The following is a 27,520-nucleotide window of genomic DNA, read 5'->3' on the forward strand; positions in this document are numbered from 1 at the left end:
TAACTGTAATAGGACGTTAAAAGAGGAGTCAAGTCCTAAAATAAGCTGAAGTCCCAAGAATGTGGTAGGCTATTTTCCCATGTAAGCTAAGTAAACTCAATGGAAAGAATCAGACTAGGTTCATCTTGGAAGGGACTTTGACCAACAGGGTCATCTAGAGTGGCATAGTAGCCATCAGACATATGGAACTCTCACAAGTCCAGGGTTTGTGGGCTAAAGTTGTTGAGCAACCACTAGAGATGCACTCATTGCATAATAGGAAGTGTAGCTGGAAGTTTCCTGTGGGCTATTTCATCAAAGCCCACAAAAGTACCTCACAATATAGCACTAAAAATATGCCAAACTGGACAACACCAATGACAAATCCTAACAGTCAAGTAAATCTTTTCCTTTCAATATTCAACATTTTGAAATTTTATAGCAGTCAACCATAGAGAATTGTTTACAAAGAAGAGATTTGTAAATGCCCAATATTAACCCCCTTAACAGTCTTCATTTTTATTAGTTTCTTCTATTTGATACTACCAAAGAAAACCTAGAGGAATGAGAATTAGAAAATCTACCCTATCGAAGAACCACCAGAACCTGAAGGTACTCTTAAAAGTATAATAAAAATTCTATTTTATGGAATGCCTCCAAGCTTCTAGGCATTTTCACCAAGATGATGAAAGCAAGTTGATAAAGAAAATAGGAGAATCTAAATGCCTCAAACTAATAATCATTACATTTCCACAAAAATTAAGAACTGTGAAGAAGCGTAAACCTCTTACTTATTTGAAGAAGTTCTTTAATGAAGGGGGAAAAACCCACATAATTTGAGAATATAATTTCTATTCTTATTCACAATTGTTCAAGAATTGTAGGCCCAGCAGAAAAAAAAATTTGTTCTTAGCAAGTGATAATTTTAACAATTCTCTTCCATTCCAGCTATCTGAAAGAGTCACAGGATAAAATTCAAATTCTTTTGCATTACACATTAGGCCCTTCTTTATCTGATTCCCAAATACCATCTCGACTATGTCTCCATATGCACCCTTTCTTACCTAGCAATAGTGACTTATATATAGTTCTTCAAATGTAACAGACTCTTTTGTTGCTTTGTCTTAGCACATGTTTTTCTTTTCTCTAAGAGGTCCTTCCCTCTTTCCCTCACCTGGGTAATTTCAACTCATCTTCAAGACAGCATATCCTGATGTCTCCTCTCCCTCCCCAGGCTGAGTTGCCTCTCTTTTGTACTCCCATAATATTCTGTGTATACCTTTATGATAGTCCTTACATTACTAAATTTTAATCAATTATCTCCTATCTTCCTCATTAAATGATAATATTTTTTAGGACACCTACCATGTCCAGTCTACCTCTGTCTTCTTTTTTAATCGCACCACATGGCATGCTAGATCTTAGTTCCCCCAACAGGGATTGAACCCGGGTCCCCTGCAGTGGAAGTGTGGAGTCTTAACCACTGGACCGCCAGGGAAGTCCCTACCTCTGTATTTTTTTTTTTTTTTTTTTTTTTTTTTTTTTTTTTTTTTTTTTTTTTTTTGTGGTACGCGGGCCTCTCACTGTTGTGGCCTCTCCCATTGCGGAGCACAGGCTCCGGACGCACAGGCTCAGCGGCCACGGCTCACGGGCCCAGCCGCTCCGCGGCACGTGGGATATTCCCGGACCGGGGCACGAACCCGCATCCCCTGCATCGGCAGGCGGATTCTCAACCACTGCGCCACCAGGGAAGCCCCCTACCTCTGTATTTTTAACAGCTAGCTAACAAAGGACTTACCACACAAAGTATGTGCATATATGGTCTGTCCATCCGTCTCCCTTTCTCACGCACACATATACACACAAAAATATTGAGGCATAGTCATTTTGGACATATCTCTGGTGGGCTAAGGTGGGGAGGGAACTACTTTTGCCCAAATGATTTCTCTGCTATTTCATAAATTTACAATATGAAGCTTAAAATTTTCCTCCTATAGTTGTCATTCCTTCAAGAAGTATTTTCAACTGAGACCAAAATTGAACACATGGTAACTCTTGATTAAAGCAGGATTATGTGTGAATGAAAAAGGTTTATTAATAAATAAGAATCCCCATCTGCTTGGAGTAGGAAGACAATGCAAGGGATGAGGATGGGAGGATTGCAATTTGAGAAAATAATATGCTACGTTCTTCTTTAGAAGAACTCATCTAAAGTTCTTCAAACCAATCATCACTGATCAATAGTCCTATAATCTGAGACCAGGATAACAGGTGGTGCCTGTTATCCACCTGAGGCTTTTCAATAACTTTTAAGATTAAGTGAATGATTTGGGCTTTTCTTTAATAAGCCTCATAAAGCAAAAAAAGCCTTAGATTATTGGGTACTTAATATCCAAACTATTTTAGAGACACCAGAATCTGAACACTTTTTAATAACAGAGTAATACAAAGGCTTACTTATCTACAATGTCTCAGACTGAGCTGATTTTTCATTTTCTTCAATTTCTAAGGGAGCAAATTAGAAACATACAATAAAATGCACCACAGATTTCATTAACATTAGGGAAACCTTCAGAGGCAGCAACTCATATAGTCTCACATAAAGGTGGGGTCTCAATATATAGTGTTGACAGACAAAAAGAAACAGATGGAAGGCTAGATAGAGGATAGAGAGCTTGCTTGCTATACCTCTAACCATGACAAGCCATCTCATAAATGTATACAAGAGAATGTGGATGAACTAGCACAAAACCATTCCTATTACAAAAGTTAAAACAATGTAAAAAAATCTCAGAAAGTCCAGTGTTTTCTATGTTAGAGTATAAAGTTAGTCTTGGTTTTCTTTGAGAATAGATCAAGTCAGTATAAAAGGAAAAGGAAACAAGTTGAATGCTAAGCAATTTCTAACTCAAGGACTGAGAAAACTAGAGCATACAACAAAGAACTTGCATATTTATGTAAACAGTATTTGATAGTGTTACTTTGATATATCTGAAAATTTTTGAAATGGGCAAAATTTTGGTAAAGGCCTCTCTGACCTAGTCTCTTTCTTTTCCAATCCATTCCCTAAGTCATTGTTAAAATCACTCCCAAAGCACAAATCTAATCATGTTAGCTCTCTGCTTAAAAACCTCTAATGGTTCTCTAATACCTATAGCATAATCTCCAAATTCTACACTACAACATAAAAGATTCTTTATAATCTGGTCCCAATCTACCTTTCCAGTCTCTACTCCTATCAATCATTTTTCATTATTCTGTAATTTACTACATTCATTCATTTATTCCACTTGTCCTTTCTCCATTTGGAGCCTTTCACATACTGTTCCTTTTGCCTAGAATAGTCTACTCCTCTTAAAACGGATGAACTTCCACTTGTCCTTTAAGTCTCAGCCCACATAGCATATGCTTTGTGAAGCCTTTCAAGATTCCACCAGGCAGAATATCTAATTCCACTTATGTGCTTAAACAGAATTTTTTCTCTGTTCTAATCTATAGCACTAGATAGATGTTTATGTGTCTGTCTGCTGTAACAGATTAGGACTAGATGGCAGGGCATATGCTATTATTCCTAGTTTGGAGAACAAAATCTGGCTCATAGTAGTGATTTAATAAATATCTGTTTAGACCTCCAATTGTTTCAAATCATTTAATATGATAGTTCTTGAAACTTACAAAGTAAATTTTAAGAGTTTAAGAATGTTTTACTTAAGATAGTTTAAAATATGATTTTTATGCTTTGCTGTATTTATTAATTTCTTTAACTGACTACCACTACATGAATTGTACAATTATTTTCATTTAAATTTAGTGGAAATCCTGTAAAAACATCTATTTAGTTTAAATATATGGAAATACTCACTTCTATATTTGGTAGAGTAATTGTCACCTGTTCACCTTTGCCGACTTCAAGCTCTCCTTCACAAGAAGTGTCAATAGAAGCAGGTTTGAAGTCATCTAAAAATAGATATAGATACTGGTGTTTATAAGATGGAAGAATACCTGAATACCTGGATATCAACAATATGAGCATGTTTCAGAGTGATCAATCATTTTTCAACAGCCAGTAATTAAAATGGTTTAGAAGAGTCTTAATATTGCAAACAAACAAAATACAATCCAGATTATTTGTGTATGTATAATTCTGAGAAAAAAAGAAATAGCTACACTCTAAAACAGTATTCCTCACTTCATGATCCCTTTGGATCCTGTTTAGATCAAGATGAACTAGACCAAGATGTTCCACTGCTAAAAGCGAAATAATGTCAGTATATTGACAATTTGCTAAAAACCAATATCAGTAGAACATCTTCAATTTTCAGGTTTTTTTCTCCCCTAAATTTTTCTTAAACCACCTTGGGCTCCTACTACCACTTGTCTGCTGTCCTAGCAGACTACAAAATGAATGAAAACACAGCAAACACACATTCATGGGGAAAATTTAAAGAAAGCTTATTCCGTTTAACAGCTTGAGTTTTTCATGGATACATACTCCACTAAAAGATGTGTAAATTTAACCAAATCTGCCACTTCAGAAGAAATTAAAATAAGTTTTCATTTTGAATTAGATCATAATTCAAATGATGTCATTAAAATATATCACCTAGAGGGAACACAGGGTGCTAAGATATTTCACATACTGAGCAAGCTTAAAAACCTCTAAGATATGAAAGTCACTTAAAAATAATTCACATCGGGCTTCCCTGGTGACGCAGTGGTTGAGAGTCTGCCTGCTGATGCAGGGGACACGAGTTCGTGCCCCGGTCCGGGAAGATCCCACATGCCACGGAGTGGCTGGGCGCGTGAGCCATGGCCACGGAGCCTGCGCGTCCGGAGCCTGTGCTCTGCAACGGGAGAGGCCACAACGGTGAGAGGCCCGGATACCGCAAAAAAATATATAAATAAATAAAATAAAATTAATAATAATAATAATTCACATCAATGACTAATAAGAACCTGCTGTATAAAAAATAAATAAAATTCAAAATATATATATATATATATATATATATATATACATCAATGACTGATAATAATTCTGATACAGATTTCCTTTGCTGTTGCCAGGTTATCTTCTGAATTTTTTAAAATAGAGGCTGGTAATCCAGATTTTTGTATAAAAGATCTTGATTTTTAGGTATTTACAACCAAATCATGTTAAAACAACTGTGTGGGTCAAAAAAGCATCTCTAAAGTCAAAATCGTCTGATAGGCTATAAATCTATAACCTCTGTTTTAGTGTTTAAAAACAGATTCTTTTTCTTCATATCATTACTTTTGATCTTCAAAATAACTCTCTGAATTGAATATTCTCACCTGTATTTTACTGATGGTGAACTCCTCTAAAGTAATGAAGCCAGTAAAAGATAAGCCAGGAGCTCAAGCCACACACTCTACCCATTCCATATTATATAGCCTCTTTGCCTTAGATCCACAGTTCCGAACTTTTGTGTATATGCATGTGTCTGGAGGGGTGGTGTTAGGAGATAAGGGATAGTCATAAGTCCCTATCGGAATCTGATGAAAATTATAGACCAGCTATAGATCCTCTCTGCATAAAAATGCATATATGGGGACTTCCCTGGTGGAACAGTGGTTAAGAATCCGCCTGCCAATGCAGGGGACATGGGTTCGAGCCCTGGTCCAGGAAGCCCATGAGCCACAACTACTGAGCCCGTGTGCTACAACTACTGAAGCCCGTGCACCTAGAGCCCATACTCCACAACAAGGGAAGCGAAGCCACTGCAATGAGAAGCCCACACGCTGCAATGAAGAGTAGCCCCTGCTCAATGCAACTAGAGAAAAGCTCGCATGCAGCAACAAAGACCCAATGCAGCCAAAAATTTTTTAAAAATTAACTTTAAAAAATGTAATACATGTTTAAAAATGCATATATGAACATACATATCAAATACTATATAATTTGAAGGGATTCGTAAGCCCTTGAAGCCTATGCATAAATGCCTATAGTATATGAGATACCAATAACAGATAGAAATGTACTCAAGATATCTGTAGCTTTGCTTAATAAGCTGGAATTTATAACCAGTAAGTCCATCAAAACTATTCTGAACCTATTTATATTTCTAATTATTATTGTTAGAATAAATTCCACATTTTATTACTTGTTATATTAAGTAGTGTTGTCTTTTATTTACATTCATACGAGAAATTTCTTTTTACGTATACAAATTTTGAGATTCAAGGGGTTAAATATAGCTAGAACTACAGAATTTGTTGAATAATCTCATGTTCATGCTTTCCATATGTTTTCTAATGTCAAATGTATTATTCTAAGTTGGAATGATTCCAGACTAAATAGTTTATTTCTTTCGGTTCTTCTTGGTTTGGAAGCCTCACCACTAATTTTATCGTTTATTTATTTTCTCTGGATTTCCTTCATCTATGTTATTTTCTTCAGGTTTACAATACAATTACTTATATTACATAAAGAGTGGAAAAACATTTCCTGCTTTATTCTCCTTTTCCTATCATTGTTGATCACTTCTCTGTTTTGGCTGTAGCATCACACAATATCAATATCTTCACAAAAGAGTCCACAATTAGTAACATAAATTTATTTCCTGGGATCTGAACTAATTCAACTAACTCCAAAACCCATACCCTTTCCAGTATACCACACTAATCGGAGAACGTTAATTGTAAATATAATTTTAATCCTATTTTTCATTAGTGTACTTTCTAATGTTTGCTCATACCAAAGCTTAACAACCAGTTTTTTGGGAGTGGCTCCACTTGGTGCCTCAGACAATCTTCCTGTAGTCACTGTCCATGAGCTCATCATTTCATGACAGGAAAAAATGGTGTCATTTACAAACTTAGGAATTTTAATCTTTATTCCCTTATCTTGTTATAAATTGTAAAACTAGTACTAGCTCAAATCCAAAATGTATTCTAATGGGTCCTATTGCTTAAACTCTTCTACCCAGTGAAGCATCTGCTGTTAAGCATTAAGTTTATCATTTACAGAACATCCCATGTCTTCCCTACCACATACCAGACTATGTTTTTGATAGGTTTTACTGCCAAGCCCTGATAAATGCTTTTTGAAAGTCTAGGTAAAGTACATTTATTGGCACTCTGCATACACACATGAATATAACCCTTCAATAATAATGGTGACTACTATTTATTCTCTACCATGCACCAAAAACTGTGCTAGGTTGTTTATACTATCTTATTTAATCCTGAAACTCTGAAATGTAGATATTATAATTACCATTTTACATTTAAGAAAACTGAGACTGAAAGCTTCGAGAATATTCCCAAAGTTACATTACATATATAGGTGGTGGAGGTCAGAATTCACATCCAGGTTTTTCTAAAACCTCAGTGTATTGAACTGGCATAATTACCCAAGTACATAAAGATAGAATACTACTTTCTCCCAGATAACATTGATTTCTTTGTTATAAATTAGGTCGACCCTGAAGGGGATTAAGAGGTACAAGTCTCCAGTTACATAAGAAACAAGACATGAGGATATAATATACAGCATAAGGAACATGGTCAATAATATTGTAATAACTTTGTATGGGGACAGATGGTTACTAGACTTATATTGGTGATCATTTCATAATGTATGCAAATGTCAAATCATTATGTAGGAAACCGGAAACTCACATAATATTGTATGCCAACTGTTTCAGTAAAAAAAAATTTTAATAAATAAATGTCATGCTAAAATATATTTGAACCATCCTTACAAATTATCATACTTTCAATATGTATCTTTACAGCCTTACCTGTTAAAAAAAAACTTAGAAGATTTATTTATTTTTTATTTTTTGTGGTACGCGGGCCTCTCACTGTTGTGGCCTCTCCCGTTGCGGAGCACAGGCTCCGGACGCGCAGGCTCAGTGGCCATGGCTCACGGGCCCAGCCACTCCGCAGCATGTGGGATCTTCCCGGACCGGGGCACGAACCCGTGTCCCCTGCATCGGCAGGCGGATTCTCAACCACTGAGCCACCAGGGAGGCCCCCAAAACTTAGAAGATTTAGAAAGATATTTATATTTAGTGAATGAATGAAACCTTCAAGCATTATGTAAAACTGATATTGAAAATATTGTATTTTTCACATACCTATCAATTTAAGGGCAGTTCATAATTTTAATAAAAAATGATAGAATGGCTGAATTTATTGCTTCATTCTATAGATAAGATGAGCTCAGCAACTTAAAGTGAATTGTCTATTTTACATAGTTAATAAAAAGTTGAAATTAATGTATTATCTGTGTATTTCTGTTCTACTTCATTACAGAGCTTAAACATGAGTATATTTTTCTGAAAATAGAAACAAAGTTCTTCTTCAGTTCCCTGAGGAAAAAACATATCTTTATATGTAGTAGTGATAATTAAAAATACTAAACAATTTTTGGTTTCCAGAAAGAAAAATGTACAATTTTTTTTAAAAAAATAAATAAATCATATCCACCTGCATGTATGAAAGTCTACATTTTCCATCCCTCACTCTTGAGTCCTTAAGGATGAGAATCATATGGGAAATGAACCTATCCTCAAGGATAATGATTGGTTTTCTTTTAATAAATCTAGAAAGGTTCTGTCTGCTTCAACAAGAATAAAACTAAGGGCTGAAAACCTTTCTGATGTCTTCCACAGGACTAAAGGTGTATTCAAACATTTGGGTTTCTTGTGGTTATTATTATTGTTGTTTTGTTTATTTTCATTCTTGTAACAGGATCATCCGATACTCTGAATTCTGAAGAGACGATTCCAGCATTTTGAGAACTTTTATAAATAAAAGGCTTTGAAGCACCTGCAAAGTGCTTTTCGAAGGTTATTTCTTATTCACTTAATTTGGGGCTTATGCCCTTAAAAAGAGACTATATACCCAAGTTACACGAAAATAGATTCTTGAACAAATTCGTATAATCTCAAAACTTATCATTAAAAAAATTGATACTAAGATTACTGCATACCTAAGAAAGAAGAGGAAAGGAGAGGGAAGTTATTATTTGAGAGAAAGTTATGGAGAAACCAGATAAGAACTACATCATACTTCTGGAAAATGGGACTGAAGAAGGAGAGAAACTGCACAGCCAGCACTAGCTGTTTCAAGGTCTTGGACCACAAAGTATGGTAAAGAAGGGACAGTGTTGAAGATCTGTTTGCAAATATCGCCTCCATTTATTCTATCAACCAGATATTAATTTTGCTTAATAAAATCCTTTCATAAAATGTAAATATATCCTTGGAGAGTTAAACCTATTGGTTCTTTATACCTTTACTGTGAGTAACTGTAATTAGATTGTGTACAACTTAAGTAAATTTTTGGAGAATGTGAGTTTTAATTGAAGCATGGAACACTTCAGAGTAAAAACCATAAAGATCTCTGAACAGTCTAAGGACAGAATGACTGAGAAGGGTGGAATGATGAGACACTAAGGAAGGGCAGGGCTAGAAAGAGGAAGTGAAAAAATACCTACTTTACAATTTGGCCACAGAAAAATAAGAGGTTATGATTCAATGATCTCAGAGTTTCCTTCCCACTCTATAATTCTATGCGGGCTATTATGCAAAAAATGTTTTACATACCAAATCATAATATACTATATTTTCCTTCCCGGAATCTACACCATTCAACTATTAAAGCAAAAGAGTTCCATTTTCTACCTCAACAACATAAAAGAGAAAAATGTATCAAAACTAGTTCCAGAGGACAAAGGGAAACCAAAAGGAGAAATCACAGGGGGTAAATATCTTTCTAATAAATTCATAACACACCCTTCAGTACAGTGATAATCAGTATTTGATAAGTGACTGAATGAAATCAGGGGTCCAGAAGAGATACAGATTATTAGAATGGTTCAGAATCTTTCTCCAGGAACACAGTAAATAAGAACCCTCATCAGTCAGACACCAAAAGTGAAGAAAGGAGAGAATGTTTTCCTACCAACCTAAAGGCATTTTCATCAGGCAGACACCAAAAGTGACGAAGGGAGAGAATGTTTCCCTACCAACCTAAAGGCATTTTCCCTTCCCATTTCCCTTTGCCCCCTTCCATTTGTCACCTTATTACAGCTGTTCCTTGAATAACACGGACGGGTCTGCACCGCACGGGTCCACTTACATGAGGATTTTTTCCAATAAATAGAGTATCTGTATTTTCATCTTACAGATCTTTAAATTAACGAAGTGTGGGGAAAAGTTTGTGTTCCATTAGAGATCACAATACGTGGAATGAAAAAAACTATAGAGTTTGAGTTCTGATTCTACCCAAATGGTTTCAGCTTCGGGACCTTGGGTGAGTCATGTATCGATTCCTTCGTTTTTGAGGAAGAGATAGCAGCCCGTGGATTTTCCACTGCGCGGGGTCGACGTCCCTAACCTCTGCGTTGTTCAAGGGTCAACTGTATTTTCCTTTCCACCTCTGCATGATCCGCCAGTAACGTCTGACTCCACCAATAGTCACCCCTGTAGACCTCCTCCACAAAGCGTCCCTTTCTACCTGCTGGTCTTACCTAAATCTCTCTGCTCAGAATTACCCACACCTGCTCGACCAGGCTACTTCCACCGGCCCCCTAGCACTCCAGACAGGGCAGCGGGTCGCGCTGGGCACCCCATTCTCCCATAGAATAAGGGGTGGCGAGGTCTGTGCAAACACGACTTGGAGAGAGTTGTGCTTCCGCACCCCCATACCCAGAGCTCCCCCCCTTTCCCCGGGGGTCGTCCTCACTCACAGCGCACAGTGTGGAAGGCGCAGCGCGGTTGCTTCTCAAAACTCTCCCCTAACTTGAGAACCCGCTCGCGACTGTCAATATGCGAAGGTCCTGCGGTTCCATTCATCATTCTCCTCCGGCTCCGACTCTGCCTCGGCGACCGGCGCTCACTACCCTCTGCCAACTCAGCCTGAAGAAGAGGTGCTCGGCCGCCGCGGGCGCAGCCACCATAGACTCCGCCCCGCGGCCGACGAGAGCGGTCCCACTGGGCCTCTCGCGTGCTGATTGGCTTCCTGGAGAGGGGCGCCCCGCCCCTTGGCCCCGAGGCTGCTGGTCCTGCAGCCAGGCTCCATTTCCCACGTTGCGACGCCAGCAGACCCCGGCACGGCGCGTTTCTGAGGTGCGCGGTGGGGGTGGGGTTATCCGGCGGAGCAACGCGAGGCAGGAATGAGGTAGCCGACTTGACGGGGCGGCTGGGGAAGGAGGGCGCCCCGGGATACCGGGAGGCCCGGACCGCAGGCTTCTGGACCAAGCGATCGCTCTTAAAGGGAGAATCGGCCTGCTCCGCGCCTTTTCTGTGGAGATCTGGTGTGGAAACTGAGGCGGGGGAGGGGCGGAGCCTGAGCACTAGGCCTGGTGTCTTGTCGAAGGCCTGGTAGCACGAAAGACGGCTCTAGAATCCGGAGTAGAGACGCCCGTGGCCTCAGAGACGCGGTCGGTGGACCTGACTGGAGACGACGCCGTTACCTCAGCAATCGTTTTTTGACTTCCAGAGGAAGTTCCTGGTGGTATAAGGACTGGGATAGAGGGAGGGGGTGAAGTGGGGCGGGTAAAAAAGTTTCAGAGTTTGGAACTGCAGATATTTAGGATTAGTTGCAGCTGGATTGCATTGGTTTACCTTCTTTATCTTCTTCACAGTCATCTGTGGCGGCGGTAACGGCACGGCCCCGAAGACCGAATTCCCAAAAGATCAAGGCCAGACCTTGTGCTCTGGCAGCAGGGTAATAGCATTAATAATTGAAAAATAATTGTCTTTTTTTTTCCTGTCAAAAGTTTGTGAGTTTAAGGGTAAAGGTGAGAGAAGTGCTGTATTAGAAGACAAGCATCCAAGAGAAGGTTTACAAATGGTTGCCATAACAGTGGTGGTTTTTCAGGGTAATTACGTAATCAGAAAACTTTCTTACTTAACTGCTACCTTCGCCAGGTTTGTAATTTATTGTTCCAGGCAGGTAGATGAATGTGTCTCTCGCCGCCTGTCTGCTTGTCCAAATTCTACTCTTTTAAGGTGTACTAAGACCGTTCCCTGTGGTAGTTAAGCGCTCGGGTTCTAAAGCCAGAATCTTTGGGTTTGAACCCCAGCTTCATACTCTGTACAGTATGACTTTGTGCAAACCAAAGTTAAGGATGCTCATCATTAAAATGGGAGGAAAAAATAATAGTACTTATACCTTACAGTTGTTGAGAGGATTAAATTAGTTAGTACAAGAAAGCATTTAAAACAATTCATGGGATAAAGTAAAAGCTCTCTGAATGGTTATTATTTTTGAGACCTCACTGTCATGCAACTTTTTAGGGCCATCTTTGGTGGCTGCCTTCTTTTCTAAACCTTGAATTATTCTAGGAGGTAGGAATTATTATTTTGTTTACAGGTAAGAAAGCTTGTTCATGGAAACCCTGTCCTCTGACTCTGTGGTCTTTATTCTTAACATCTATGTCACCTATTTGGCATGTAACATATTTTACATAATTATTTTATTTTACGTATGTGTGTATATGGGTCTGTGAGTATACTTTTCTTTCCTAACCAGAATGTGAACAGGAAATCTGTCCTATATAAAATCTTTGTGAACCTTGAGTCTATCATAGAGCCCTACGCATATTTGGTGGTGGTGATGATGTTTTATTATATTAGCCAGAGGGCAAGAACAGTATTGTGAATCTATTTTGCTTTAAAAAGACTTTCAACAAGAAGTCTGATGTTTCCATTTTATAACCAGGAGAAAAGCAGAGCATCAAGAAATAGAGGTTTTGGAATACCCAAAGTTTGTGCATTTATTCATTGTTTCAACATATATAAATACTAAGTACCTACCACATGCCAAGCGCTAGTCTAGCCTCTGGGAATGTAACAGTGAACCAAAGAGGTAAAAAGTCATCCACCAAGAATGGTATGAGTTTTGCCCTTGTGAAGCTTACCTTCTAATGTGAATTTTCTCTATTCATACATCTAAATGAAATATGTTGTACTAGCCCAGGAAGAAACAAATAGACTAATAAACTAAATAGAATCTAAAAATATACCCAAGTGACATTTCAGATTGCTTCTCTTGTATCCATTCATGATAAATTATCTCAGAAATTTATGACAGCTATGTGCATTTGTTCTTTTTTCACCATTCTGTAACCTCATCTAACGTTATAGCTTCCTATCTTAAACCACTCACAAAAATAACTTACATTTGTATTGAAGATATAAATAAAGTTGTATGTTTATGAAGATATAAGTAAAACAAAATAATAAAAACAGTAGAAAGAATTAAGAGATTATATTTTAGCTCTTAGGGTAGGGAGGACATTTCTAAGCATGACACCAAAGGCAGAAGTTATAGAGGGAAGATTGTTATACTTGACTACATAAAAATTGTAAAACTACGGTAAAACCATAATCAAGCTTTAAAAAATAGGGGCTTCCCTGGTGGCACAGTGGTTGACAGCCCGCCTGCCGATGCAGGGGATACGGGTTCGTGCTCCGTCCGGGAAGATCCCACATGCCTCGGAGCGGCTGGGCCCGCGTCCGGATACTGTGCTCCGCAACGGGAGAGGCCACAGCAGTGAGAGGCCCGCATAGCAGAAAAATAAAAAAATTAAAAAATAAAAAATAAAAAATAAACGACAAATGAGGATAAAGTGTTTATAGACAATATAAAAGATAAAGGGTGTATATACATATCCATGTATGAAAAACTTAAAGCTTCTACAAAAGAATAAGACAAGCCAATAGAAAAATTGTTGAGGGATGTGAAGAGAAAATATATGAAAGAATAAATGGCCAGTGAACATGAAACGTGCTGAACCTCCCTAATAATCAAATAGAAATTAAAACAAGATGATACCATTTTTCACCTAGCAGATTGACAAAAATGTAAAATATAACATTAGGTACTATTGAAGGCATAGTAAAATGAGCACCCTCATTCATTGTCGGTGGAAGTATAAATTGGAACACCCATTTTGGAGAAAAATTTGGTATCTAATCAAAAATTTTAAAATATATGTCCTGCCACCCAGCCATCTGACTGCAAGGGAAAAATTCATCCCACAGAGTACTATCTTGAGTACCTAAGACATATACTTTGGTATTTATTGCAGCATTGCTTGTACTAGCATACACTCTGAATGACTTCCAGTAGAGGAGATGTTTAAATATATTTTGATACACTCTTACAAAGTAAGCATGGCATAATGCAGCCATTGGAAGGAATGAGATAACTATATCCACTTTCCTAGAAAGTTTATGTGCCAAGAGTTGTGCTGGGCTTTCTTTAAAAATGTTTCCAGAAAACTTGTTTTTTAATGATCTGTATTCTACCTAAAAAGGAATGATTTTTGGATCCTGTATTATGGCCAACTCTTTTTTAAAAAATATTTATTTATTTATCTTATTTTTGGCTGCATCGAGTCTTAGTTGCAACATGTGGGATCTTTTGTTGCTGCACGGGAGCTCTTCGTGGCAGCATGCGGGCTTCTCTCTAGTCATGGCCTGCACATTTTCTCTCTCATAGCGTGGGCTCCGGAGCGTGTGGGCTCTGTAGATTGTGGCACGTGGGCTCTCTAGTTGAGGCGTGTGGGCTCAGTAGTTGTGGTGTGTGGACTTAGTTGCCCCGTGGCATGTGGCATCTTAGTTCCCCAACCAGGGATCGAACCCGCATCCCCTGCATTGGAAGGTGGATTCTTTACCACTGGACCACCAGGGAAGTCCCCAACTCTTTAAAGGGTAAACTGTGGTGCCAGTTATGAAGAATAGCTTAAAAAGTGAGAAGTAGTTATTTGGGGATACGTTTTGTGTTTCTTTACTCTTTTATGTGGGAAGGAATATAATGAACATTGTAATGGAAATTGGATTCATACTGATCTGGATTTGAATACTGACTCCACCACATGCTGGTGGAACCACGACAAGTTTCTTAACTTCTTCAAACTTTACTTTTTTTTAATCTGTAAAATGTAGGTGATTAAAGGCTCTACCTCATAGTCCTGTTGTGAGGATTAAATGAGATAATGCATATGAAAGCACTTAGCACAGTGCTTAATTCATAGTAAGCACTTAATATATGTTAGTATTTATTATAAATAAGTTAAGATTATACTTTTTTTAAATGGTATCTTTGAGCTTTGAATGCCTTAAATTAAAAGAATTTAATTTTCTTTAAATTTTTATTTATTTTTATAGATCTTTATTGGACTATAATTGTTTCACAATACTGTGTTAGTTTCTGTTGTACAACAAAGTGAATCAGCCATATGCATACATATATCCCCATATCCCCTCCCTCTTTAAATTTATTTATTTATTTATTTTTTGGCTGCATTGGGTCTTTGTTGCTGCGCACGGGCTTTCTCTAGTTGTGGCAAGCACGGGCTACTCTTCGCTGTAGTGCACAGGCTCTAGGCGCGTGGGCCTCAGTAGTTGTGGCACATGGGAAAGGTTTTAGCAACAAATTCAATTGGGATGTGGATTTTTTTAAGATAATTGATTTATTCACTATGCTATTTATAAACAAGTCTTGGTCATCTTACAATAACATTTCTGAGTTGTGTGTTGGAAATCCCCAGGACCAACTCCAGGTTTAGTAATTTGCTAGGAGGGCTCATAGTTCTCAGGATATAATCATAATCACAGCTATGGTTTATTACACTAAAAGGATACAAAGGAAAATCGTCAAAGGGAGAAGGCACATGAGGTGAAATTCAGAGGAGAACAGGTGCAAACTTCCAAGAATCCTCTCCCAGTGGAGTCACATAGGAAATGCTTAATTCCTCCTTCAATGAGTTGTAATAACATGTTGAAGTGTTATTTACTAGGGATGCTCACTAGAGACTCAGTGACAGAGTCCTTATTGGAGATGGTCATGTAGGCATCCTCTGCTACCACATATCAGAATTCCAGACTTCAGGAAGGAAAGCAGGTGTTCAACATAAACCGCATTGTTTTTACAAACAGTTTAGGCCCAGTGAGCCAGTCATATTAGGAGATTGGTGGAAACCTTCTTGAAATCCAAGTTCCTAGACACCAGGCAAGGGCCAACCTTGTAAGGAGACCTTTAAAAAAGATATCAGTCTTAGGCCTGTATTAGCTCATTTCTGCACACTCAGTTTCTCTTTCATGATAAAAGAAAATTAACTCCTAACCTAGGATTGTTGTGCAGATTAGAGAGAGTGAATGTGAAGCACCAAGCACAGTTTCTGACTCTTAGAGAGTGCACAATAAACAGTACCTAGTGTAGCTGTTACAGTAAGGTATAAGGGTCTTTAACTCTTTTAGAGGTACACTAGTTGGAAAAACCAGTTTCTCCATATAAGAAAGAAATGAGAAAAATCTACACTTCTTGAACCAAGCAAAGCTGTTGTCATTTATATTTCAAACATTATTTAGGGGGGGAATGTTTTAGGCTGTTGACCTTTATTTTTCTGATTCTGTCAGATATAGGTGGTATGAGAAATGAAGCCAATGGGTACAGACCCAAGGATCTTATCTCTAGCTGCTGAAGTTGCAGTAAGTCCTGAGCAGAATGTCCCTGTTATACTGTTGAAGTTAAAAGGTAAGAAACAGGTAAAGGTAAGAAAATCTTTTTGTGATCGGCTGACACTTTAACAAATTCCATCATGGGTACAATTTTAGCATTTGCTTTTAATTTGTTCAGTGAAATCTTAACACTGTGATAAAGCAGTGATTTCTTTTTCCTTTTTAATGTATTTTTAGTCATTATTCAACCTATAAAAATACAGATAGCGCTTGGATTGATTGAGTAAAAATAAGTATATCTTATTTCCTTTTGCCTTAGAAATAATAAACAACACACCTTTTGGAAGCTCAGAGTTGAAGAAAGTCAAACAAGATATATATTGTTATGATCTCATTCAGTATTGCCTCTTGGTCCTTAGTCAAGATTGTTCTCGAATCCAGGGTGGTTGGACTACAATTTCCCAGCTTACACAGATATTAAGGTAAAATGAACAATAAATCAGCTTGTTGTTGAGGGATATAGTAGTAGATTCTTAATTTCAACATTTGCTTTCTTTTCTTCATCTGGCTAACAAACATTGGCAACCTCCCATGGTATGTTATGGATGTACTTTTCCTTCATACTATATATTATTATTCCTAACTGTATTTGTGAATATTTCACTGTCAAAAATTTCACTCCATAAGCTCTATGAAGATGGTGATCTTGTGCTCACCACTGAATCCCAAGGGCCTAATAGACTAAAGACTATTGAAGAAATGAAGAGATTAAGGCACTGGCTCTATACTGGAAAAACAGTAGACATGGGATGACAGTCATGTGGATTTATCATACAAGGCAGAATGAAAAAGGTGCTGAAATGAAAGGCATAAGCAAAGGACTGCAGGAGAAGAGATACAGAAACTTCATTTCACAGTATATTGGTTTAGCTGTCTCAACTATATATTTCATTGAGTAACCCAAATCACGTCAATAAATTTAGAAGCAGCATTTACTGATCTACTGCCATGCTAGAAATTATGAGAAAAAGATCAAAATCTTTTTTCATATAGGAGGCAATGAAATAAATCAGGTATTCTCAGTGTCTAAGCCACTTCCCAATTAAGTCACTGAAAATGTGCAGTACTAGTTGGATCTTAGCTTTTGAAACTGCTTATAATTAAACATAGATAGATAAAGGCCAGATTCAAGGTATACAGTTAGGAAAAACAGTTAACACATGTAATTTTTTTATATCTTAATTTTCAAGATTAATTATTTCCTTAAGTAAATAAAGCCTTATGTCTTTGTGTTGTTAGATATGTTAGCTCATGGAAATATTGATTGAGCTCGGTTCTCAGAAGTGGACTGCAGGTCTTCAGAAATCCCCATGTTTGTGAATGTACAAAAAACGTATTTCATTTATTAACATTTTCAATATAAATACTACTCTTAATTAACTTTAGAAACCATAGGGAAAAGAGAAACTGGTACATGTGAGTGTAAGTCTATTGACCTTAGGAACTGATATGCAAAAAAAAGACACTGAGCATTAGTCAGTTTTTAGTGTACTCAGTAGGTAGTCACTGTTGCTTATCAGTGTCTGCACAAGCCTCTAACATCTGCACTTACTCATTAGAGTACACACATAGAGACCATTCTTGGATTAGGGACTTTTTTTGGTATTAGTCTGCACAAATAATTCTTACCATTGAGGCTTTTGAATATACTCATTTTGTATCCGGGGGTGACTATGTGTGGTTTCAAGAGGACCCATTTCTCTAAATGACCGTCTCTCTTTCGATGTATATTGTAAACTGTTCCTTAGAGTTTTTGCTGTCTCCTCTTCTGACGTAGGGAATATGCAATCAGATATTTTGCAGATTTTAGGAAAGTAGATCTATTGGAAAAAATTGATAATCTGTCCCTTGTAGACTAATGCTACCCTAGCTATTTTTTGGCTATCTGATGTGTAAAATGTATCAATTAACATATATGTTACTCCTGAATGGTATTCTATTGCTTTTAGAGTGTGTGTAGCCCCAAGAGTTCTTGGCTATATGTACATTTGGGCCTACTGCCACATCAGAGGTAGAGCAGATTCAAAACTTTTGTGAATTATTAAGGGAAATAATGTAAGTCACTATAGGATGTTAAGTTCGATTTGAGATGCTTTGGGTATATAAGGAATAGACATAGTTTTGCATTTAAACAACTCTCAGGCTAATAAAGTAGATAAAATCTCTGAAAACTTGCCTCTTTCTCTTTATTGTGAGCCAAGTGTATTTTGTTTCCTGAAGGATTGACAAGTAAGTTTTTAGGACGTGTAAGTCCTAGCTCTAAGTACAGGCAAAATCCACACCACTGTTTACTTGTTACTTGTTAAGAAAGTTGTTACACTAATTTTCCTGTAAAAGTTCTTTATTGGCTTGGCAACAAAAGAAAGATACTAAAAATTCTCATTAAGGCACTGTGTATATAGAAGCTTTAGCATTCATCTAAAATTTATAATTAGCACAAGCTGAATCACAAACTTGTGCTCTTATTTCAGCCATTGCTGTGTGGGCTTGGAACCAGGAGAAGATGCAGAGGAATTTTACAATGAATTACTTCCATCAGCTGTAGAAAATTTTCTGGTTTTGGGGAGGCAATTGCAAACATGTTTCATCAACACAGCTAAGGTATATGTATTTATTTAGGGTTTTTCTGTTTTGTAGACAAAACAGGTTAATTCTTGAGATGATGTTCCACATTGTTCAAGTGTGCAGTATTTGGCTGAAAGTACAATTAGAGTAATGGATTCAAACATTTTTAAAGCTACAACCAAAAAAAAAGAAAATCTCTACATTTGAAAATTTTAAAGTGCTGACTGAAGCGTATTGTATGACAATATGCTTTTTAAAGGATCTGTTTTACTACTCAGTTTTGAGCATCATCCATAGACATTTATTTCCGTAGCATTTTCCTAAAACATACCTTCTACTTAAATCAGTAGTGGAAGAAAGTATTGTTCTCTAGCCCCAAGGCTTTTCTCAGTAGCTCCAATGGTGACGAAGAATAAAGGTGCATTTTCTTTTTTTTTTTTTTTTTTTTTTTTTTGCGGTACATGGGCCTCTCACCATTGTGGCCTCTCCCGTTGCGGAGCACAGTCTCTGGACCTGCAGGCTTAGCTGCCATGGCTCACGGGCCCAGCCACTCTGCAGCATGTGGGATCTTCCCGGACCGGGGCACAAACCCATGTCCCCTGCATCGGCAGGCAGACTTGCAACCACTGCACCACCAGGGAAGCCCAAGGTGCACTTTCTATATGCTCCTTCAGATCCTTTCTAGTCAAAATATTTCAACCTAAACATTTGGGTTCATTTCAATCCAACAAGTATTTCTTGGGTGAATTATGCTGGATACTATATGTACTTTTTTTTTGTTTTTTAACCTATGGATCAGTTAGAAGTATGTTGATTAGTTTCAAAATATTTGAAGGTTTTCTTGATGTTTTATTGTTATCAGTTTCTAATTTAATTCTGTCATGTCCAATAACATACTCTGTCATTTCAGTCCTTTGAAGTATTTTCAGACTTGTTTTATGGCACTCCATATGTTTTATAGTGGTGAATGTTCCATTACAAGCAGTCCTTGCTTTGCACAGTGCTGTCTTAACTGAAACTCATGGATATCAGGGACATGTAAAGCTTTTGATATACACAGATTTCATTTAACATGGTACCATGCAAAAGCAAAGACTCCCTGTATACCTGAATGTGAACTCCTCAGTTGTAGTGTGTAATGTTCTGAAAATGTCAATTAGATCAGTTTGGATATAGAATATTTAAGGAGTGATAAGTCCACAAGGGTGAAATTCCACCTTGGAAGAGTTCTTGGCTATATGTACATTTGGGCCTACTGCCACATCAGAGATAGAGCAGATTCAAAACTTTTGTGAATTATGAAGGGAAATAATGTAAGTCGCTATAGGATGTTAAGTTCGATTTGAGATGCTTTGGGTATATAAGGAATAGACATAGTTTTGCATTTAAACAACTCTCAGGCTAATAAAGTAGATAAAATCTCTAGGTATTTCTTATAGAAAACCTAAGACAGATATATTTTTAATTCAAAAAAATAAGTTAAAAAAGTTTAAGAGTGAAATTGAGCAAGATATACAACATTGTGCACAAAAAAGTGGTTTGAGTGTGAGAAGTATTGTTGGTAGAGAATTTAACTTAGTGGTAGAGTATATGGGTCACAGATGCCACTTCTAGCATCTCCATTGACATTTTGAGGGATGCTAGCAGTAAATAAATATTTGCATATTTGCTAGATATAATTCAGTTCAGTTAAAGCGGCATGAACTATAGAAATTGTGTTGAACTTGATTTCTTTTCTGGCTGTGCCACAAACTAACTCTGGGTTCTTAGGCAAATCACTTGATTTCACTCTACCTCAACTTCCTCCTTTGTAAAATGAATTTCCATCTCATTAATAACTCAGACCATTATGAAAGCTTTATGTTTTCTTCAAAGCACTTTTATTTAATATTCCCCACTTAAAAGCAATAATAATTATATTCTTTTCATTTATACAGTCCTTCAATAGTTTTCATAATACTTTCTTATTCTTAATCATGGTATTTGTATAGAGATAAAAAATTCTTTAGTATATACATCAAAGGGAGTAAATCAGCTACAAAAAACGAGGGCCACTTGACCACAGAACAAATTAAAATGGTGAATAAAAAGAAAATGACGAGAGACAGGATTCAGTGCACAGGGCCAGGAGGACACAGAAGTGCCCAGAATCCAGGCAGGAAGTTACTGTCTGAGTCCATGACTCAGGTTCCAGTGGAGCAGGTACTGGTGTAATGGACAGGCTGGTAGGGCAGGAGGACCGGCTCTCCTTGGCCTGAAAGACCAGCCTCTGCCACTGAGCCCATCCAGTTCTTCCTGTCGCACTTGTTTTTTGTTTTTTTAACATCTTTATTGGAGTATAATTGCTTTACAATGTTGTGTTAGTTTCTGCTGTATAAAAAAGTGAATCAGCTATATGTATACATATATCCCCATATCCCCTCCCTCTTGCGTCTCCCTCCAACCCTCCCTATCCCACCTCTCTAGGTGGTCACAAAGTACCAAGCTGATCTCCCTGTGTCATGCAGCTGCTTCCCACTAGCTATCTAATTTACATTTGGTAGTGTATATATGTCAGTGCTACTCTCTCACTTCGTCCCAGCTTACCCTTCCCCCTCTGTGTGTCCTCAAGTCCATTCACTACGTCTGCGTCTTTATTCCTGTCCTGCCCCTAGGTTCATCAAAACCATTTTTGTTTACATTCCATATATGTTAGCATATGGTATTTATTTTTCTCTTTCTGACTTCACTCTGTATGACAGACTCTAGGTCCATCCACCTCAATACAAATAACTCAGTTTCATTTCTTTTTATGGCTGAGTAACATTCCATTGTATATATGTGCCACATCTTCTTTATCCATTCATCTGTCAATGAACACTTAGGTTGCTTCCATGTCCTGGGTATTGTAAATAGTGCTGCAATGAACATTGTGATACATGTCTCTCCCTCTCTCTTTTTTTTTTTTTTTCTATGGCGGTACACTGGCCTCTCACTGTTGTGGCCTCTCCCGTTGTGGAGCACAGGCTCCAGATGCGCAGGCTCAGCAGCCATGGCTCATGCGCCCAGCCGGTCCACAGCATGTGGGATCTTCCCAGACTGGGGCACGAACCTGTGTCCCCTGCCATCAGCAGGCAGACTCTCAACCACTGCGCCACCAGGGAAGCCCATGTCTCTTTTTTTTTTTTTTTTTTTTTTTTTTTTTTTTGCGGTATGCGGGCCTCTCACTGTTGTGGCCTCTCCCATTGCGGAGCACAGGCTGCGGACGCGCAGGCTCAGCGGCCATGGTTCACAGGCCCAGCCGCTCCGCGGCATGTGGGATCTTCCCGGACCAGGGCATGAACCCGTGTCTCCTGCATCGGCAGGCAGATTCTCAACCACTGCGCCACCAGGGAAGCCCCCATGTCTCTTTTTGAATTACGGTTTTCTCAAGGTATATGCCCAGTAGTGAGATTGCTGGGTCATATGGTAGTTCTATTTTAAGTTTTTTAAGGAACCTCCATACTGTTCTCCATAGTGGCTGTATCAGTTTACAATCCCACCAACAGTGCAAGAGGGTTCCCTTTTCTCCACACCTTCTCCAGCATTTACTGTTTGTAGATTTTTTGATGATGGCCATTTTGACTGATGTGAGGTGATACCTCATTGTGGTTTTGATTTGCATTTCTCTAATGATTAATGATGTTGAGCATCCTTTCATGTGTTAGTTGGCAATCTGTATATCTTCTTTGGAGAAATGTCTATTTAGGTCTTCTACCCATTTTTGTATTGGGTTGTTTCTTTTTTTCATATTGAGCTGCATGAGCTGCTTATAAATTTTGGAGATTAATCCTTTGACAGTTGCTTCATTTGCAAATATTTTCTCCCATTCTGAGGGTTGTCTTTTGACTTGTTTATGGTTTCTTTTGCTGTGCAAAAGCTTTTAAGTTTCATTAGGTCCCCTTTGTTTATTTTTGTTTTTATTCACATTTCTCTAGGAGGTGGGTCAAAAAGGATCTTGCTGTGGTTTATGTCATAGAGTGTTCTGCCTATGTTTTCCTCTAAGAGTTTTATAGTATCTGGCCTTACATTGAAGTTTTTAATCCATTTAGAGTTTATTACTGTGTATGGTGTTAGGAAGACTTCTAATTTCATTGTATTAGGTGTAGCTGTCCAGTTTTCCCAGCACCACTTATTGAAGAGACTGTCTTTTCTCCATTGTACATTCTTGCCTCCTTTTTCAAAGATAAAGTGGCATATGTGTGTGGGTTTATCTCTAGGCTTTCTATCCTGTTCCATTGATCTATATTTCTGTTTTTGTGCCAGTACCATACTGTCTTGATTACTATAACTTTGTGCTATAGTCTGAAGTCAGGGAACCTGATTCCTCCAGCTCCTTTTTCCTTTCTCAAGATTGCTTTGGCTATTCAGGGTCTTTTGTGTTTCCATACAAATTGTAAAATTTTTTGTTCTAGTTCTGTGAAAAATGGCATTGGTAGTTTGATAGGGACTGCATTGAATCTGTAGATTGCTTTGGTACTATAGTCATTTTCAATATTGATTCTTCCAATCCAAGAACATGATATATCCCTCCATCTGTTTGTATCATTTTTAATTTCTTTCATTGGTGTCTTATAATTTTCTGCATACAGGACTTTTGTCTCCTTAGGTAGGTTTATTCCTAAGTATTTTATTCTTTTTGTTGCAGTGGTAAATGGGAGTGTTTCCTTAATTTCTCTTTCAGATTTTTCATCATTAGTGTATAGGAATGCCAGAGATTTCTGTGCATTAATTTTGTATCCTGCTACTTTATCAGATTCATTGATTAGCTCTAGTAGTTTTCTGGTAGCATCTTTAGGATTCTCTATGTGTAGTATCATGTATCTGCAAACAGTGACAGCTTTACTTCTTCTTTTCTGATTTGGATTCCTTTTATTTCTTTTTCTTCTCTGATTGCTGTGGCTAAAACTTCCAAAACTATGTTGAATAATAGTAGTAAGAGTGGGCAACCTTGTCTTTTTCCTGATATTAGAGGAAATGGTTTCAGTTTTTCACCATTGAGAATGATGTTGGCTGCGGATTTGTCATATATGGCCTTTATTACTTTGAGGTAGGTACCCTCTATGCCTACTTTCTGGAGAGTTTTTATCATAAATGGGTGTTGAATTTTGTCAAAAGCTTTTGCTGCATCTGTTGAGATTATCATATAGTTTTTATCCTTCAGTTTGTTAATATGGTGTATCACACTGATTGATTTGCATATATTGAAGAATCTTTGCATTCCTGGGATAAACCCCACTTGATCATGGTGTATGATCTTTTTAATGTGCTGTTGGATTCTTTTTGCTCGTATTTTGTTGAGGATTTTTGCATCTATGTTCATCAGTGATATTGGTCTGTAGTTTTCTTTTTTTGTGACATCTTTGTCTGGCTTTGGCATTGGGGTAATGGTGACCTCGTGGAATGAGTTTGGGAGTCTTCCTCCCTCTGCTATATTTTGGAAAAGTGTGAGAAGGATAGATTTGATAGAATTCACCTGTGAAGCCATCTGGTCCTGGGCTTTTGTTTGTTGGAAGTTTTTAAATCACAGTTTCAATTTCAGTGCTTGTGATGGGTCTGTTCATATTTTCTATTTCTTCCTGGTTCAGTCTTGGAAGGTTGTACTTTTCTAAGAATTCATCCATTTCTGCCAGGTTGTCCATTTTATTGGCATGTAGTTCCTTGTAGTAGTCTCTCATGATCCTTTGTGTTTCTGCAGTGTCAGTTGGTAGTTTTTTATTTCTAATTCTTTTGATTTGAGTTTTCTCTGTTTTTTTCTTGATGAGTCTGGCTAATGTTTTATCAATTTTGTTTATCTTCTCAAAGAACCAGCTTTTGTTTTATTGATCTTTGCTTTTGTTTCCTTCATTTGTTTTTCATTTATTTCTGCTCTCATCTTTATGATTTTTTTCCTTCTGCCAACTTTGGTGGTTTTTCGCTCTTCTTTCTCTGATTGCTTTAGGTGTAAGGTTAGGTTGTTTGAGATTTTTCTTGTTTCTTGAGGTATGATTATATTGCTATAAACTTCCTTCTTAGAACTGCTTTTGTTGCATCCAATAGGTTTTGGGTCATCGTATTTTCATTGTCATTTGCTTCTAGGTATTTTTTTTATTCCATCTTTGATTTCTTCAGTGATCTCTTGGTTATTTAGTAGCATATTGTTTAGCCTCCAAAAAATACAATTGTTTGTATTTTTTACAATTTTTTTTACTGTAATTGATACCCAGTCTCATAGCATTGTGGTCGGAAAAGATACTTGATATGATTTCAGTTTTCTTAAATTTACCGAGTCTTGATTTGTGACCAGAGGTATGATCTGTCGTGGAGAATGTTCCATGTGCACTTGAGAAGAAAGTGTATTCTGTTGTTTTTGGTTGGAATGTCCTATAAATATCAATTAAGTCCATCTAGTCTAATATGTCATTTAAAGCTTGTTTTTCCTTATTTATTTTCATTTTGGATGATCTGTACATTGGTGAAAGTGGGGTGTTAAAGTCCCCTACTATTATTGTGTTACTGTTGATTTCCCCTTTTATGGCTGTTAGCATTTGTCTTATGTATTGAGGTGCTCCTATGTTGGGTGCATAAATATTTACGATTGTTATATCTTTTTCTTGGGTTGATCGCTTGATCATTATGTAGTGTCCTTCTTTGTCTCTTATAATAGTCTTTATTTTAAAGTCTATTTTGCCTGATATGAGTATTGCTATTCCAGCTTTCTTTTGATTTCCATTTGCATGGAACATCTTTTTCCATCCCCTCACTTTCAGTCTATATGTGTCCCTAGGTCTGAAGTGTGTCTCCTGTAGGCAGAATATATACGGGTTTTGTTTTTGTATCCATTCAGCCAGTCTGTGTCTTTTGGTTGGAGCATTCAGTCCATTTACTTTTAAGGTAATTATTTACATGTATGTTCCTATTACCATTTTCTTAATTGTTCTTCATGTGTTTTTTGTAAGTCTTTTCCTTCTCTTGTGTTTCCTGCCTAGAGAAATTCCTTTAGCATTTGTTGTAAAGCTGGTTTGGTGGCACTGAATTCTCTTAACTTTTGCTTGTCTGCGAAGTTTTTAATTTCTCTGTCGAATCTGAATGAGATCCTTTCTGGGTAGAGTAATCTTGGTTGTAGGTTTTTCCTTATCACTTTAAATATGTCTTGCCTTTCCCTTCTGGCTTGCAGAGTTTCTGCTGAAAGATTAGCTGTTAACCTTATGGGGATTCCCTTGTATGTTGTTTGTTGCTTTTCCCTTGCTGCTTTTAATATTTTTTATTTGTATTTAATTTTTGGTAGTTTGATTAATATGTGTCTTGGCATGTTTCTCCTTGGATTTATCCTGTATGGGTCTCTGTGCTTCCTGGACGTGATTGACTATTTCCTTTCCCATGTTATGGAAGTTTTCAACTATAATCTCTTCAAATATTTTCTCAGACCCTTTCTTTTTCTCTTCTTCTTCTGGGACCCCTATAATTCAAATGTTGGTGTGTTTAATGTTGTCCCAGAGTTCTCTGAGACTGTCCTGAGTTCTTTTCTTTCTTTCTTTTTTAATTCTGCTCTGCGGCAGTTATTTCCACTATTCTGTCTTCCAGTTCACTTTTCCGTTCTTCTGCCTCAGTTATTCTGTTATTGATTCCTTCTAGAGTATTTTAAATTTCATTTATTGTGTTGTTCATCATTGTTTGTTTGCTCTTTAGTTCTTCTAGGTCCTTGTTGAACGTTTCTTCTATTTCCTCCATTCTATTTCTGAGATTTTGGGTCATCTTTACTATCATTACTCTGAATCCTTTTTCAGGTAGACTGCCTATTTCCTCTTCATTTCTTTGGTCTGGTGGGTTTTTACCTTGTTCCTTCATCTGCTGCATATTTCTCTGTCTTCTAATTTTGTTTAACTTATGGTGTTTGGGGTCTCCTTTTCACAGGCTGCAGGTTCGTAGTTCCTGTTATTTTTGGTGTCTTCCCCCAGTGGGTGAGGTTGGTTCAGTGGCTTGTGTAGGCTTCCTTGTGGAGGGGACTGGTGCCTGTGTTCTGCTGGGTGAGGCTGGATCTTGTCCTTCTGGTGGGCAGGGCTGTGTCTGGTGGTATTTTTGGGGGTGTCTGTTAACTTATTATGACTTTAGGCAGCCTCTCCGCTAATGAGTGGGGTTGTGTTCCTGTCTTGCTAGTTGTTTGGCATGGGGCATCCAGCCCCGGAGCTTGCTGGCTGTTGGATGGAGCTGGGTCTTAGTGTTGAGATGGAGAGTTCTGGGAGACCTCTTGCTGATTGATATTACATGGAGCCCGAGGTCTCTGGTGGTCCAGTGTCCTGGACTTGGCTCTCCCACCTCGGAGGCTCAGGCCTAACACCTGGCCAGAGCACCAAGACCCTGCCAGCCGCATGGCTCAGAAGAAAAGGAAGGAAAAAAAACAACAGGCAAAAAAATGAACAGATAGAACCCCAAACCAAATGGTAAAAGCAAAACTATACAGACGAAATCACACA

General features: G+C 37.7%; 2 protein-coding genes across 10 annotated transcripts in view; one reads left to right on the forward strand and one right to left on the reverse strand.

Moving 5' to 3' along the window:
* The window catches only part of EAF2 (ELL associated factor 2), a 50,012-nt gene extending 39,103 nt beyond the window's left edge, over positions 1-10,909 (reverse strand). Inside the window, exons 1-2 of one of the 2 annotated variants that reach the window (XM_059064120.2) lie at positions 10,703-10,909; positions 3,842-3,936 (exon numbers count right to left, since the gene is read on the reverse strand). In XM_059064120.2, the coding sequence (XP_058920103.1) occupies positions 3,842-3,936; positions 10,703-10,811 (204 nt within the window). In that variant the 5' untranslated portion in view covers positions 10,812-10,909. The remainder of the gene's footprint in view (positions 1-3,841; positions 3,937-10,702) is intronic. The other variant, XM_067035353.1, reaches the window with a different exon arrangement.
* Positions 10,910-10,991: 82 nt separating this feature from the next.
* Positions 10,992-27,520, forward strand: part of IQCB1 (IQ motif containing B1) — a 47,439-nt gene continuing 30,910 nt past the window's right edge. For 3 of the 8 annotated variants that reach the window (XR_010840753.1, XM_067034474.1, XM_067034476.1), the window contains exons 1-5: positions 10,992-11,133; positions 11,600-11,682; positions 16,383-16,500; positions 16,744-16,906; positions 18,956-19,085. Coding sequence is in view for 6 of the 8 variants with exons in the window: in XM_067034474.1 (XP_066890575.1) it covers positions 16,401-16,500; positions 16,744-16,906; positions 18,956-19,085 (393 nt within the window). In the remaining 2 variants the exon portion in view is untranslated. Of the gene's footprint in view, positions 11,470-11,599; positions 11,683-16,382; positions 16,501-16,743; positions 16,907-18,955; positions 19,699-27,520 lie in introns of all 8 variants that reach the window. The other 5 variants (XM_067034478.1, XM_067034473.1, XR_010840754.1 and 2 more) reach the window with 5 other exon arrangements.

This window comes from Kogia breviceps, chromosome 5, assembly GCF_026419965.1.
Source record: "Kogia breviceps isolate mKogBre1 chromosome 5, mKogBre1 haplotype 1, whole genome shotgun sequence".
Lineage (NCBI taxonomy): Eukaryota > Metazoa > Chordata > Mammalia > Artiodactyla > Physeteridae > Kogia > Kogia breviceps.